The sequence below is a fragment of the Lathyrus oleraceus genome, chromosome 1 (assembly GCF_024323335.1).
Source record: "Lathyrus oleraceus cultivar Zhongwan6 chromosome 1, CAAS_Psat_ZW6_1.0, whole genome shotgun sequence".
NCBI classification, from domain to species: domain Eukaryota; kingdom Viridiplantae; phylum Streptophyta; class Magnoliopsida; order Fabales; family Fabaceae; genus Lathyrus; species Lathyrus oleraceus.
Window position 1 is genome coordinate 260,848,374 of NC_066579.1, and position 17,234 is coordinate 260,865,607.

Genomic DNA, 17,234 nt, shown 5'->3' on the forward strand with positions numbered 1-17,234 from the left:
CAAATGATTTCTTTCTTGATGAATCGGGCAACCACATGTCTGGTGACCTTCATAAATGACGCTGCTTCGACCCACTTGGTGAAATAGTCGATGGCAACAAGGATGAAGCGATGCCCATTGGAAGCGGTCGGCTCAATCTTTCCAATCATATCGATGCCCCACATAGCAAAAGGCCACGACGAAGACATCACATTCAAAGGATTCGGCGGCACATGCACCTTATCAGCATAAATATGGCATTTATGGCACTTCCGAGCATATTTGAAACAATCAGATTCCATGGTCAACCGGTAATAACATGCTCTCAACAATTTCTTAGCCATTGCATATCCGCCGGCATGAGTACCGAAGGAGCCTTCATGAACTTCCTGCATTAACATGTCTGCTTCGTGTCTGTCCACGCATCTGAGCAAAACCATGTCGAAGTTCCTCTTATACAAAACATCGTCTTTGTTCAAGAAGAAACTGCCTGTCAATCTTTTCAAAGTCTTTCTATCATTGTTGGATGCCCCTGCAGGGTACTCTTGATTCTTCAGAAAGCACTTGATGTCGTGATACCAGGGCTTGTCATCAACTAACAGTTCAGCAGCAAACACATACGCGACCCTATCAAGGCGCATCACATCGATCTTGGGAGCATGGTTCCAACAGATCACCGTGATCATGGAGGATAGAGTAGCAAGAGCATCTGCCATCTGGTTCTCATCACGAGGTATATGGTACAGCTTTACTGTTGTGAAGAAAGTCAACAGTCTTCTCGTGTAATCTCTGTAGGGGAGCAGATTGGGCTGGAGAGTGTTCCAATCACCATTCACTTGATTGATTACCAGAGCTGAATCTCCAAAGTCTTGATTCTCAAATCAATGGCTTGCTCAATACCCAAGATATAGGCTTCATACTCAACTTCATTATTGGTGCACTCGAAAGTCAGACGAGCGGTGAAAGGCATGTGGGCACCTTTCGGAGTTGTAATGACAACACCAATTCCACTTCCTCTGGCGTTGACGGCCCCATCAAACATTAAAGTCCACTTTTCATCTGGATCAGGTCCCTCTTCAACAACTGGCTCTTCACAGTCTTTCATCTTGAGGTACATGATGTCTTCATCTGGAAAATCAAACTTCATCGGCTCATAATCATCAACCGGCTGTTGAGAAAGATAGTCTGATGGAATACTCCCCTTGATGGCTTTCTGGGAAGTATACTGGATGTCGTACTCTGCCAGTACCATTTGCCAACGAGCAACTCTTCCGGTGAGAGTTGGCTTCTCAAATATATACTTGACTGGATCCATTTTGGAGATCAGTAAGGTTGTGTGAGACAACATGTATTGTCTCAATCGCTTAGCAGCCCATGCAAGTGCACAACATGTTTTTTCAAGCATTGAGTATCTCGACTCGCAATCTGTGAATTTCTTACTCAGGTAGTAGATGGCATGCTCTTTCCTACCTGTCTCGTCGTGTTGACCGAGAATACAACCCATGGAATTGTCTAGTACTGTCAAATACATAATCAACGGTCTCCCTGGGACCGGAGGCACAAGGATAAGAGGATTTTGCAAATACTCTTTTATCTTCTCGAACGCCCTTTGACAATCATCATTCCACCTGATAGCCTGATCTTTTCTCAACAATTTGAATATTGGCTCACACGTGGCTGTTAGGTGAGAGATGAACCTTGCAATGTAGTTCAACCTCCCTAAGAAACCACGAACTTGTTTCTCTGTTCTTGGCTTAGGCATTTCCTGTATCGCTTTCACTTTGGCCGGATCCACCTCAATCCCTTTTCCGCTAACAACAAAACCCAGTAGTTTTCCAGATCTCACCCCAAAAGTACACTTGTTCGGATTAAGCCTCAGCTTGAATTTCCTCAAACGCTCAAACAGTTTCTGCAAATTCACCAAATGTTCTTCTTCTGTCTGAGATTTGCCAATCATATCATCAACATAAACCTCGATTTCATGATGAATCATATCATGGAACAGAGTCACCATCGCTCGCTGATATGTTGCTCCGACGTTTTTCAGACCAAACGGCATCACCTTGTAGCAGAAGGTGCCCCATGGGGTTATGAATGTTTTCTTCTCCATGTCTTCTGGTGCCATCTTAATTTGATTATAGCCAGAAAATCCATCCATGAAGGAGAATACCGAGAACTGAGCCGTGTTATCCACCAAAACGTCAATGTGAGGTAAGGGGAAATCATCTTTAGGACTAGTCCTGTTCAGATCCCGGTAGTCAACACACATCCGTACCTTTCCATCCTTCTTAGGTACCGGAACGATATTTGCAACCCATGGAGGATAATTTGTGACTACTAGAAACCCTGCATCCAACTGCTTTTGCACATCTTCCTTTATCTTGACAGCCATCTCTGGTCTTGTTCTTCTGAGCTTCTGCTTGACCGGAGGACAACCTTCTTTGAGCGGCAAGCGATGTACCACGATGTCTGTGTCAAGCCCTGGCATGTCCTGATAAGACCAAGCGAAGATGTCAACATACTCTTGCAGCAATTCAATCAACCCCTTCTTCACATTGTCTTCCAAAGCAGCCCCTATCTTGATTTCTCTCTTGGCGTCCTCGGTGCCGAGATTAATCACTTCAACAAACTCTTGATGCGGTTGAATGACCCTTTCCTCTTGTTTTAATAGCATGGTAAGTTCTTCAGGGAGTTCACAGTCTTCATCACCCTCTTCTTCAGCTTGAAAGATTGGATTTTCAAAGTCGAAGCGAGCCATAGCAGAATCGTTCTCAATAGGATCCGGTGATGTGCATCTGCATGAGTGATGGTATGTGCTTATGAGTGTGAAAAAAAAAGTGGAAACTAAACAAAACATTGCCATTTTTTTTTGAAAAACTGCAAAAATAGAAAGACAGGGAACGAAATATTTGAATGCAAAAAGACGTCCTTTATTTATGATAAAAAATGCAAGTGTCACATAGATGAGCTCTACAATGAGTCATTACGCCCTGGCGGAACGTAAGACTTGGATATGCATGAATAAACAAAGAAAATTACTCCTCCAGACAAGTGGCTTGGACAATCTCCTCAGAAGACCAATTGTTGAGAACTTCATCCGGGATCCTCGGACGCACCCAGTTATCGATGTCGCAGTCACTATCCCCATCTTCATTATTGACCGCAGAGACTAATTTGACTTCTCCTTCAACCATGTTAACGTTGGCTCCACCATGCTGGGGCATGGGATTGTTGACGACATTAGGAGCTGGTGCAAAGTTAATGGCCTTTGAATCAACGAGGTCCTGAACTACGTGCTTAAAAGCTTTGCAGTTCTCAATATTGTGGCTAGGTGCCCCAGAGTGGAAGCTACACCTAGCGTTGGCGTCATAACCCACCAGAAGCCTACCAACGGGAGGAGCCAGAGTGCGCAACTGCACAAGTTGTAGTTGTTGAAGACTAGAAAGCAACTGAGCGTACGACATTGGAAGAGTGTCGAAACGCCGGTCCATCGTCCTTGGCCTCGGTTGATAGGCGGGTATGTTACCCGGTTGTTGTTGTTGGTACTGAGCTGGTTGACGATGTGGTTGTTGTTGTTGTAGTGGTGCTGCAGCTGGAATGGTCACAGCCGCAACATACAGTTGCTGATGATAGTTCTGAAAATTATTCCTCTGGTTATCCCTGTTCTGATAAGAAGATATGGCACTTGCATCCCCTTCTCTCCTCTTCTGTCCCTGAATGAACGGCTTCTTCACCCCTGATGAGGATCCACCTCCACTCTGGGGCTTGTATGTCCTCAGGTAATTCTCCACCCTCTCTCCGGTAGAGACTACATCAGCAAAATTGGAGGCATTGCAACCCACCATGCGCTCCAAATAAGGTACTGGCAGAGTGTTCATGAACATGTTAGCCATTTCCTTCTCCAACATAGGAGGTTGAACACGGGAAGCTGTTTCTCTCCAGCGTTGAGCGTATTCTCTGAAGCACTCATTGCTTTTAAGAGACAGATTTTGAAGTTGAGTTCTATTCGGAGCCATGTCTGCATTATACTGATACTACTTCACGAAAGCCTCAGCCAAATCCCTCCAGCAACGGATGTGGGCTCTGTCCAGCCTCATATACCATTCTAGGGATGCCCCAGCTAGGCTGTCCTGGAAAAAGTACATAAGCAACTTTTCGTCATCGGAGTATGCAACCATTTTACGGAAATAGGCTTGCACATGGGTCTTCGGGCAAGAGTTGCCATTGTATTTGTCAAATATTAGGACCTTGAATTTCGGTGACACTCTCACACCTGGGACCAGCCCCAAGTCAGCAACATCTACTCCCAGAGGATTATGTCCTTCCACTGCCTTCAACCTCTCTTCCAATCTTCTAAACATGGGGTCCACACCATGACCCATACCAAAGTCTTCCTGCAGCAGGGGGAACTGATCGTCCTGATCATCATGAACGGGCTGTTGACCGGAGGTGACATGTAGGATTGGGATAGGTCCCGGTCCATTAGCCTCTCCAACTGGAGGATCAATCACCGTCTCTGATTGAGCAGGGGGATTCCTCTGTATCATCTGCCTGAGCTCTTGTTGTCCCTGAGCCACCCCTTAAACCACATCCTTGAATTGATTCATGCGGATTTTCATCTCGGCGAACTCTGCCTGTAGGCTTTCCATTACTCTCTGTTGGTTTCTGCGGGTACCGTACCGGTGAATGCCTGGGTCAGCTATCCTGCTGATTGAACACCAAACAAACTGAGAACACTGTGGCGGTACCTGTTATGCAAGACATGCTAATGAATATGTAAATGCAATGACATGTTTATCAATTCCAAAGGTATTCTACCCCCTTGATTCCAGTCTCTCAATAGATAAACGATGTAAAAAAAAAGACTAAGTCGTTGATGAGAACCAAGAAAATTCCGACTAGAATCAAGTAGAAGATATAAACCCCACAGAAATGGATAAACATGTGTGAATGATTATGAATGCAAAATGATGTGATGCAAAATGATGTGAATGCAGTGCAGTGGCATGGGAATCAGGATCGCTGTATTTGCTTGAACATCTGTCAGGTTGCACTGTCTGGAGAGAAATTAAGAGCACACCAAACAAAGGTCATGGGATGGATCATGTTATCCTTAATATCAACCACCCATTTTGGTGGATTATGGTTTACACCTTATCAACACCTAAGTTTCATTGATATTAAGGATACCTGATCGGATCAACCATGAATCAAGGGTTTGTTGCAAGTCACGAGCATGGAGTTTAGGTTAAGAACCACCCAATAGGAGTGAACTAAGGCTTAAACCTGCCAAATATGTTCTACAAAAGGTTCCCATAGTCATAATCCCATTGTTCGGATATTATCGGAGGAACGACTACTCGTATTCCAAAAATATTCTCAAGAGAGACTCTTATGAGTGTAGTATCGCGTAACAATCATATCAAATCTTACACTTGAACGACTTTCGCACTACGTCCTACGAATAGGCCAAGATGGGTTTGGTAAACTAAGGTCCTCGGCTTCTAAGGTCTATATTGGAAAAAGTAATGTCTAACCACAACTTAATTGTGTGAATTATTGATCTCAACATGACCTCCACCAAGTGAATGGGCTTGCAAGTCAACTTGCTAAGGAATAACTCCACACAAGTCGACAAGACTATGCCATTCTCCTATCCTAAGTGCACTCGAGTTCGGGTATAGAACTCATCTCACAAAGATCACCAAGCAGCCATAGCCAGCCAACAGATACAACAATGATATGTACAAAATGCAATAAGGTAAAGCAGGTAAATAAATAACTGTACAAAAGCATGAACACCCAATAAACAAACAAACTACAAAAGCTAGGAGGGACTCGCTTAGAGAAACCGGGTCCCCAACAGAGTCGCCAGCTGTCGCAACCTGAAAAATACAGTGTGCAGAAAAACAACCGGCGAAAGAAAATGACAGAAGAGTCGCCACCGTGCGTTATTTATCCCAAAGGAGGGAAAGGAAACGCTCGAAGTAAACCTGGAAAAAGGAAAGGAAAAGACAAGGTCTCACAACTAAATCTTGGGTTCGGGAGTCGGTTATGCGAAGGGAAGGTATTAGCACCCCTACGCATCCATAGTACTCTACGGGATCCGCTTTTGTAGTTCTTGTCTAAAGGGTGTGAGTTTATCTTGTGTTGTTTACTAAAAAAAAGGGGTTAAATGAAAATGACTCGCGCGGATGTCGCATCCACTGCATACGTATCTCATATGAATATGAGAATCAGAGTCTTCGTAGCTCGGCTGACCTATGGGTTAAGGGAAATTATGCTCGCTAAGACATCGCTTCTTATGCCTACGTATCTCATCTGGAATGAGAATCAGAGTAAGCCATAGTTTGGCTAACTACGGGGTTATGGATTGGGTTTCGGACGAACGACGTTACTACGCAATCTACCAGATGCTCGACCTTTGGAGACTTACTCACCTGTAGTAGAAGAAGTAAACGTGTGTTTAGGAGAAGAAAAATCAATGAGTTGGTAGGGTTAGGGATGCTCATGCAAAAAGAGTCCTGGACGAAGGAACCTGTAAAAAAAAATAAACACACAAAAACATTGCCTCCTATCGAGGTCTTCCAGCTAGGAAAGCAGTAAAATGCGGGAAAAATGTAAAAGTACCACACGGATAAAGATCCGAAGTAACAGCAATTAGAGGAATGGGAAACCCAGGGATCCTTCCAAGCTGATTGGAGAGGTCGGTTGAAATCAAATGGCACGGCTGGATTTGCAAACCAATGTTAGGGTTTGCTTGAGCTGAAAGTGTGTGAGTCAGAATGAACCTTTCAGAGTTGCCTGGAGGTTGCTCTGAACTCTGTTAGCTCTTCTCTCACTATCTTTTTCCCAGACAGGGTAATAGGAATTAGAATGGCCTTTTGTTTCACTGAAACTCTAAATTTATAACCTGATTTTTGTGGACCTGTGGGCTCAAATGAGAGAGGTCCAAGTCCAAGATTTTTTATTTATTTATTTATTTATTTAATTAATAATTTTTTTTATCGTTTTTCGTTTTTCTTTTTTTTTTCGTTTTCTTTTTTTTTTGTTGTTGTTTTTTTTGGATAAAATATTCCGATTGCCATGATGAAATGCAAATGCTAAATGACCTAAAAATGAATGCATGCATGAGGTGTAAAGCGTATGCTTCCAGGAAAAATGGAGGATAAATTTTGGGGTATTACACATGTCAAGTATGATTTTGTCTTCACCATCAATATGTTGTGTCTTGTGATGTCATGTGAAGCTTCGTCATGTCTTGTTTATGCTTATCTCAATGCCTAAAAAACCATGTTTAACATTGTCATCCATACCTTGTGATTGCTATTGTACTTAACCATATTTTGTGTCATAATGTTAATGCATGTTCAATCTTGTTATTGTTTATATCCAAGGGTAAAGAATCATGACATTATTATCATTTCGCATGTGTGTGTTCATCTGTATTCTATACAACTTTTCTTCCCCTTAATCCAAAAACTTCTAGATACAATCTTACGTTCCCCTCAATTTAAACCTTAGGATTCTATCTCTCTCTCCTTCTTATAACCACTTTCATAATAAACTTTGACTTAGGTCATCGTTTCTCCTTTTATTTCTTAATCAAATGCTTCAAAACACTTAAGCATATTCAAAGATCTTTTCATAAGACCTAAAAAACACAAACTTAATTCAAACCCTTTTGCCACTTTGGCTTTTCCATGTTAAAAACCTTTTCATAAAAGGATTAGACATGCGTCATCCCTAGTTGAGATTTAAATCTCCTACCCCATAACATTTTTGAGATTGATATTGATTCTTTTCCATTTGGAAGAGGTATGTGGCATACTTGTTGATTTTATATCCAAGTGAGAGCCCTTCTTTCAATTTGATGCAAAGATCTATCTTCCACATTGTTTGTGGTGGTTTAAATGGGAGTTTTATCCTTAAGATGACAATTTGTCTCTTTCTCATAAAATCAACCCCAACAAATCCCTTCTTACTTTTGAACCTGAACTACGAGGTTTTGATCCTTCACGGGTACGTAGGCATAAGACTCAATGTCTTTCTAAATTAACAAACAATAAAAAATGTTCTTTTTCTAATCTCTCCAATTAAATAGCAAATAGTTTTAAACCAAACACATATATCCAAAAGGTTCCTGTAGAGTACTACAGATGATTAAGGTGCTAATACCTTCCCTTTTCATAACACACCTCCGTACCTTTAGAATCTCCCCCCTTTTGCTTAGCTTAAGTTTAATCTTCTAGCTTTGCATATACATATTGGGTTTATTTTTGAATCTTTTCCCCTTCCCTTGGATAAATTAAAGTTCGGTGGTGATATTTTGATTCATCAGTCAAGTCTAATCAATAGCTTGGTCTCCGATTCTTCACCGCGACAGAAATGGCGACTTCACTGGGGATTCAATATTAAGTGGGTGATACCTAACTTGTTTATATGTGTTTATTATTATTTGTTGCTATGTTTTCTTAGGTTTCATTATGGAGATCTATAAGTGGTGACGAAATCCTAACCCAGATTAGAGAATACAAATAAGATAGGATGGTGGTATAATTAAAGTTACATGTCTGGAGTAATCCTAAGCATGATTAACATATGATTTGGAGACCCCTTTGATGGTAATATTTGTTGTTACGAGTAAATCGTAGTGGCATTATTATCTTCGATCTGGGAGTCTAAGAAACTAAGGACCTTTAGAACCCTTTCAACCCCTCTAAGCCTTTTTAGGATGTAGTGCGGAGATTATTCAGGTGTAAGATTTGAGGTATTTGTTACGCGATGCTACACTCAGACGAGTTTCTCTTGAGAATATTATTGGTCTACGAGCAAGTCGTTAAACTGATAATATCCGAAAGATGGTTCTATGACTCTGGGGACCACTTTAGAACCTTATTCTACAAGTACAAAATAAACCTATTAGTTCATACATTGTGGGATGGTTAGACCCTTGGCTCCATGCTTAATGTCAAAACCCTAAACTTATATTTGTGAAACATTCATTCATGCACTCATGCATCCATAAAAACCGTTTGCATAAAAACTAAGAAACTCAATAGTTTTCTTTTGCAAATACCGATAGGTAAAATGGAACATGGAAGGAGAAATACCAAGAAATACACTTTCAAATGTCCTGACTTAACAAAGTTGAAGAAGCTTGGTTCTATGATAATTAGTCCAAAGGATTTCAGAGCTCAGTATGGAAGACTTATGGGTATCTTGAATACCAAGGTTGAAGATGGAGTTCTCAACACACTAGTACAATTTTATGACCCACTCTACCATTGCTTCAAATTTCCAGACTACCAACTTATGCCTACTCTAGAAGAATACTCTTATTGGTTTGGTTTGCCAGTCTCTAACAAATTACCATTCAGTGGTTCAGAGAAGACCCCTACATCAGCAGCTATTGCAGAAGCACTTCACCTAGAAACGTCTGTTGTGAAGGACAACTTCACTAAAAAAGGAGGGATTCTAGGTCTAACCTCTAGATTCCTGTTGGAGAAAGCCTTTATCTTTGCAGAAGCAGATAGTAGAGATACCTTTGAAGCCATTTTTGCTCTACTCATTTATGGAATTGTACTCTTCCCAAACATTGATGACTTCGTGGATGTTAATGATATACGAAACTTCTTAATTGATAACCTAGTACCTACATTACTTGGATATACCTACCATTCTATCCATCACAAGACTAAGAAAGGTGGTGGAACCATTCTTTGTTGTGCACCTCTCCTATGTAAGTGGTTTATTTCTCACATGCCCAGATCCAGGCTCTTCAGGGAGAATCCGCAGAAGCTCAGATGGTCTCAGAGGTTCATGTCCATTGATCAAGGGAGTATACATTGGTATGACCCCTCCTATGATGTTGGAGTAATTATTGACAGTTGTGGTGAATTTCATAACATACCTCTCATTGGTGTACATGGGGGAATTAACTATAACCCCATCCTTGCCCGACGCCAGTTAGGATATCTTATGGCAGATAAACTCGACAACCTTTTGTTGTCAGGTTTCTTTTACCTCAACAACGAAGAGAGTTCCGGTTTGAAGGATAGAATCATACATGCTTGGCGCAACATTCACTGGAAAGGAAAAGACCGATTAGGAAGAAAGAATTGTGTTGCTTTTGAGCCATACACCCAATGGGTTTGTGCTAGAGCTAGTGAACTTAAGATGCCATGTGCTCTTGAGAAAACCTCATTCCCTTTTGCTATAACATCATCATCCACCATTCCTATTGAGAATAGGGAAGAGTTTCAAGAAGTTTTGGATAGGTTGAAATTGGAAAGAGACACTTGGAGCAACAGCTAAAGGAGAAGGATGATTTGATTGATATTTTGGAACAACAAGCTGCGAAGAAACATGAGGAACAAGAAGGTTTACTTCTCTCTAAAGTCCAACCATTTCATGAGTACTCCAGCATACCTCCCACCTCAGGTGCTTGGAAGGGAATCATCGACAAGCTTATGATCGAGAATGCTCAGCTAAAGAGGCAGAAAAGGAAGCATCAGCCAGCAACATGACCTTCTACATATGAGATTCCTTAGGACTCATAGACTTAGCTGTTTTCCTCTTGTATTGTTTAGGATTGTCGAAATTGTATTTCACCCTTTGTAATCCCTCAATTGTTTAATAAAAAGAGGTTTTTGTTCAGCTTATAGCAAATTTTGTCTCTATAATATTTGCAATAAATTGTTGAGTCTCTTAAAAATTAAAACTCATCTTTTGCATCTGCATATCATGCATCATTCAAGCACAAGTTCCTGCATTTCAAGAAACTTACACGTGTCTTCTCCCTCCAATAGTCAAACTGAATCACCAGTACAATACTCGAGCCAGTCATCGAACAAGAAAACCAAGAGCTCAGGGAGGAAGTAATCACCTTGAAAGACAATTTGGAAAGGCTTACTGCTATGATGGACACTTTGGTGGCTTCTCAGAATCAGTCGTCGAACAATTCTCAAGATCCATTGCAACGAACAACAATCTCTGAGAACATCTCAACACCCATTCAAGTGGCGGCCGTCAATGATCAACAATATCACATGCCACCTGGTTTCCCTTGGGGCATGCCTCACAGTTATATGCCAACAGGATACTGCCCTCAAACGTTGAAGCTCCAGTAGTGACTGCTGTGATGTCTGTACCTCCTCCTGTGGTACATACAACTCCTTATAATGAAGAAAACATTTTTCACGCTGCTCCAAGTGAAGTTGTGGGAGTAGATGAAAGGTTAGAGGGATTTCAAGACCAGTTCTTAGAAATTCAAAGGGAAATCAATGCTCTTCGAGGTAAGGATCTTTTTGGCAAGACCGCTTCCGAACTCTGCTTGGTTCCTAATGTTCAAATTCCGCCTAAATTCAAAGTACCAGACTTCGAGAAATACAAAAGAAATTCATGTCCTCAAAGTCATTTGGTTATGTATGCTAGGAAGATGTCCACTCAGACTGATAACCATCAGCTTCTGATCCACTACTTTCAAGACAGTTTAATTGGTGCCGCTCTTAAGTGGTACATGGGCTTGGACGGTGCGAAGATTCGTACTTTCAACGACCTTGGTGAAGCTTTTGTTCATCAATACAAATATAATGTAGAAATGGATCTAGACAGAGATCAACTCCGAGCTATGTCTCAGAAAGACAAAGAGAGTTTCAAGGAATATGCTCAAAGGTGGCGTGAAATTGCTGCACAAATTTTCCCTCCACTTGAAGAGAAAGAGATGACTAAAATCTTTTTGAAAACTCTGAGTTCATTCTACGATGGCCGCATGATCTCCAGTGCACCCAGTGATTTCACCGAGATGGTAAACATGGGCATGCGACTTGAGGAAGCAGTCCGAGAGGGACGTTTGACTAAGGAAGCCGGCGCTTCTAGTCATGTTAAGAAATTCTCCAATAATTTCTCCAAAAAGAAAGAATCAGATGTTATTGTCGTTTCATATGGCAGACAAAGAAAAAAGTATCAACATGTTGCAGCCGTTTAACCAATCATTAGTCCATCAATGGTAGTGCCAATTTATCAACCATAATTCTCGCATCAACATCAACAATGTTATCCTCAACAACATCAACAACAACAACATGTTCAACAACAACCCCCAAATCAACAACATCAACAATCTCCACAACAGGCTCTCTCTCAATTCAACAATCAAAATCGTATTCAAAAAAGGCCACAGTTTGATCCTATCCCAATGTCCTATGCAGAACTGTTTCCTGCACTGCTAGCTAAAAATCATGTCCAGACAAGGTCTCTACCACCTGTGCCAAAGGACCTTCCCTATTGGTACAAGGCAGAACAATTTTGTGCTTACCATCAAGGGGCACCAAGACATAGCATTGAAAACTGTTTTGGGCTAAAGTCAGATGTTCAGAGGCTCATCAAGAGTGGTATCCTTTCATTTAAGGACGTAAACCCCAATGTTCAAGTTAATCCTCTACCGCAACATGGTTCAGCCTCAGTTAACATGGTATATGGTTGCCCGGGCAGTTTCCAGATCCATGATGTACGATTATTGGGAGAGAGCTTAGTAAAGAAACACGCCAGATATAGAAAGAATGGTTTTGTGCCTCCACATAACTATGCCTCTTGTAGGGTTTGTTTTAGGAACTCTCAAGGATGCCTAACTGTTGTAACGGATCTCCAGGATCAAATGGACCAAGGTTACATTGAAGCCTACCGAGACATAGATTATAATCAAGTCAATATGGTCAATAGTGACAACGAAGTGAATGTCATAGTTCCTCAGTTCAACAACTCTGAGCCTATACAAATTACTTATGACAGTCGGAAGACTTCTGTGACTCCTGTGGTCATTAACTTACCGGGCCCAGTTCCTTACCAATCTGATAAAGCCGTGCCTTACAAGTACAATGCTATAATTGTTAATAATGAAAATGATGTTCCTCTACCCTCCATTGTTAACGTCGTTGATGTAAGCAGAGTCACAAGGAGTTGGCGTATATTTGCAAAATGGACTGAGGATGTCGCAGCAGGAAAGCAGGCTCAGGTTGAGATTCCTTTTGAACCGGTTGGCCAATCTGATAACATGAATCCGAAAAGTGATGATGATGAGGCGTTGAAGCTCATAAGGAAAAGTGAATACAATATGGTGGAACAATTACTGCATACACCTTCCAAGATATATGTGTTATCTTTGTTGATGAACTCTGAGGCTCACCGTGAAGCTTTGAAGAAAGTCTTAGAACAAGCTTATGTAGACCATGATGTGACAGTTGGACAATTTGATAGTATCGTCGCTAACATAACGAACTGCAATAACTTGAGTTTTAGTAATGAAGAGCTCCCCGAAGAAGGAAGAAATCATAACATGGCACTAAATATCTCAATCAACTATATGAATGACTCTTTGTCAAGTGTGTTAGTTGATACAAGATTGTCTCTCAATGTCATGCCGAAGTCGACACTTTCCAGACTTTCTTTTCAAGGTGCTCCTATGAGGAGTAGCTGGATTATTGTCAAAGCTTTTGATGGTTCCAGAAAACAGTCATTGGAGAAGTTAACCTTCCTATGACCATCGGACCTCATACTTTCCAAATAACATTCCAGGTGATGGACATAGAAGCTGCATATAGTTGTTTATTGGGTCGGCCTTGGATCCATGAAGCTGGGGCAATCACTTCCACTATGCATCAGAAGCTTAAATTTGTGAAGAACGGGAAGCTAGTGATAGTCTGTGGGGAGAAAACACTGGTTGTGAGCCACTTATCACCTTTCTCTTATCTTGAACCTGAAGAAGATGTTGGAACTCAATTCCAAGCCCTTTCTTTGATTGACAAAGATATCAAGAGAGGAGTGTCCATCTCTTCATTCAAGGATGCACAACGGCTAGTCAATGATGGTATAACTGATGGTTAGGGAACAATTTTGGATCTCCCAAAAAATAAACACCAAGAGGGTTTAGGCTTTTCTCCTACTTCCAAGAAGATTGCAGAAGGAAGTAGATCTGTTCGTTCAATCAAAGAAACTTTCCATAGTGGAGGGTTCATTAATCCCACTTTGCCAGAAATTAGTGTCGTCACTGAGGATAATGGTTCAACATGGGAACCCTACAACGATGATCCTAAATATGATCTTGAGGAGGAAGATGCTTATGTGCCTTTCTACTTTCCTCATCATAGAGAACTTGAATACATCCCGGGGTCAGAAGATGAAGCACCTGAAGCCAATGCCATTGTGGAAGACAATCCTAAAGATATTCCGACCGACTTCATAGCTCACGGAGTAATTCGCCAAAACTGGACCTCTGTTGATGTTCCTGTTGTTGTTCACATTTCAAAGTAATATTTTGTTGTCTGTTTTCTTTTCAAAAAAATCCTTTCGTTATGCTTAAGGCGAAAGTGACAATGTTTGGGCTTGCATTTGAAGAATTAAATCAATGAAAATGTTATTTTGTTTCCATATTGTTGTTTTTATTGTTTTGTTGTTTTTTCTAGAAAATGGTAATCTAAAAAAAAAGCAAATAAACACTTTCAAATAGCTGCACATAACTTCACACTTTTATCTGTTTCTAAAACAAGCATAAAATCACATGTGCAGATTAATTCATGACATATCCATTAAAACCAATGACCCTATGCTCTCTTGCAACTTTGAATTCCCTGTGTACGAAGCGGAAGAAGAAGAAGAGGAAAACATTCCAGATGAAATCTCTAGACTGCTCGAAAATGAAGAAAAGACCATTCAGCCATTCAAAGAGCCTATGCAAGTAATCAACTTAGGGTCTGAAGAGGATAGGAAAGAAGTCAAAGTTGGAGCATTGCTCGCGCCAGAGGTCAAAGAGAGGATGATAGAGCTTCTCTGAGAATATACTGATGTGTTTACTTGGCCATACCAAGACATGCCAGGGTTGGACACCGATATTGTGGAGCATCGTTTACCGTTGAGGCCAAAGTGTCCACCGATCAAGCAAAAGTTAAGAAGAACTCGGCCGGACATGGCAATCAAAATCAAAGAGGAAGTGCAAAAGCAGATTGATGCAGGTTTCCTTGTCACATCAGAGTATCCATAGTGGTTGGCCAACATTGTGCCAGTTCCCAAGAAGGACGGAAAGGTTCGCATGTGCGTTGACTATAGAGATCTAAATAAAGCTAGTCCTAAGGATGACTTTCCTCTGCCACACATTGACATGTTGGTCGATAGCACCGCCAAGTTCAAGGTCTTCTCTTTCATGGATGGATTTTCCGGTTACAATCAAATCAAAATGGCGCCCGAAGATATGGAAAAAACAACTTTTATTACACCTTGGGGCACATTTTGCTACAAAGTAATGCCTTTCGGCTTGAAGAATGCTGGTGCCACCTATCAACGAGCTATGACTACTATTTTTCATGACATGATGCATAAAGAGATTGAAGTCTATGTAGATGATATGATAGCAAAATCAAAGACTGAGGAAGATCATGTTGAGTATCTTTTGAAAATGTTTCAGCATTTGAGAAAATACAAACTCCGCTTGAACCCAAACAAATGCACCTTTGGGGTTCGATCAGGAAGGCTTTTAGGCTTCATCGTCAGTCAAAAGGGTATTGAAGTTGATCCCGACAAGGTTAAAGCCATTCAGGAAATGCCAGCACCTCAAATAGAAAAGCAGGTGAGGGGATTCCTTGGACGTTTGAACTACATTTCGAGGTTCATATCTCACATGACTGCTACTTGTGCTCCCATTTTTAAGCTCCTCTGAAAGGATCAGGGTTGTGTTCAGACGGATGATTGTCAAAAAGCCTTCGACAGTATCAAAGAGTATTTGCTAGAACCTCCTATCTTATCCCCTCCAGTTAAGGGAAGACCATTGATTATGTATCTGACTGTACTAGAAGAATCTATGGGCTGTGTCTTGGGTCAATAGGATGAAACAGGAAGAAAAGAGTATGCCATCTATTATTTGAGCAAGAAATTCACTGACTGTGAGTCCCGATATTCCATGCTAGAGAAAACTTGTTGTGCTCTGGCTTGGGCTGCCAAGGGTCTCCTTCAATATATGATGAATCACACAACTTGGTTGATATCCAAGATGGATCCGATTAAGCATATATTTGAAAAACCTGCATTGACCGGAAGAATTGCTCGTTGGCAGATGCTCTTGTCCGAATATGACATTGAGTATCACACCCTGAAAGCTATCAAAGGAAGTGTCTTGCCCGATCCTTTAGCTCATCAGCCAATCGACGATTATGAGTCTATAAATTTTGAATTTCCCGATGAAGATGTGATGTACTTAAAAGCCAAAGATTACAATGAACCACTGCCAAATGAAGGGCCAGAGCCAGGCTCTCAATGGGGTTTAATATTTGATGGAGCGGTTAATTCTTATGGTAATGGTATTGGGGAAGTAATCATCACTCCTCATGGCTCACATATCCCTTTTACTGCAAGATTAACATTCAAGTGCACGAACAAAATAACGGAATACGAAGCCTACATCATGGGTCTAGAAGAAGCCATTGATCTTAGAATAAAAAATCTCTATGTTTATGGAGACTCAGCTCTAGTTGTCAATCAAATTAAAGGAGAATGGAAAACTCGTCAACCCGGCCTAATCCCATATAAAGACTATGCAAGGAGGTTATATACTTTCTTCAACAATATTGAATTTCATCACATCCCTCGTGAGGAAAATCAGATGGAAGATGCCTTGGAAACTTTGGCTTCCATGATCATTGTGAATCGTTGGAATGATGTGCCTAAGATCGATGTTATGCGTCTTGATAGACCTGCTCATGTATTTGCAATGGAAGAAGTCTCTGATGACAAGCCATGGTACCACGACATCAAGTGTTATCTGCAGAGTCAAGAATACCCACCTGGGGCATCAAACAAAGATAAGAAGACCTTGAGAAGACTGGCTAATAACTTCTTTCTGAACGAAGACGTGCTATACAAGAGAAACTTTGACATGGTTCTGCTTAGATGCGTGGATAGACACGAAGCAGGCCTATTGATGCAATAAGTTCATGAAGGTTCCTTTGGTACTCATTCCAGCGGACATGCAATAGCTAAAAAAATGTTAAGAGCGGGTTACTATTGGATGACAATGGAAGATGACTGTTGCAAGTATGTGAAGAAATGTCACAAATGCCAGATTTATGCTGACAAGATACATGTACCTCCAACTCTGCTCAACGTTCTCTCTTCTCCATAGCCTTTCTCTATGTGGGGTATCGACATGATTGGTATGATTGAGCCCAAAGCTTCCAACAGACATCGTTTCATTCTGGTGGCTATTGATT

At 41.1% G+C, this 17,234-nt stretch overlaps 2 protein-coding genes across 2 annotated transcripts; both read left to right on the forward strand.

The window, feature by feature from the left end:
- The first annotated feature begins 9,069 nt into the window (after positions 1–9,069).
- LOC127102393 (uncharacterized) lies at positions 9,070–10,296 on the forward strand. The gene has a single exon (XM_051039765.1). The coding sequence runs from the start codon at positions 9,070–9,072 to the stop codon at positions 10,294–10,296; it is 1,227 nt and encodes a 408-aa protein (XP_050895722.1).
- A 1,882-nt stretch (positions 10,297–12,178) lies between these two features.
- Positions 12,179–13,519, forward strand: LOC127102400 (uncharacterized). The gene has a single exon (XM_051039771.1). It carries the CDS (start codon positions 12,179–12,181, stop codon positions 13,517–13,519), a length of 1,341 nt encoding a protein of 446 aa, XP_050895728.1.
- The last annotated feature ends 3,715 nt before the right edge of the window (positions 13,520–17,234 follow it).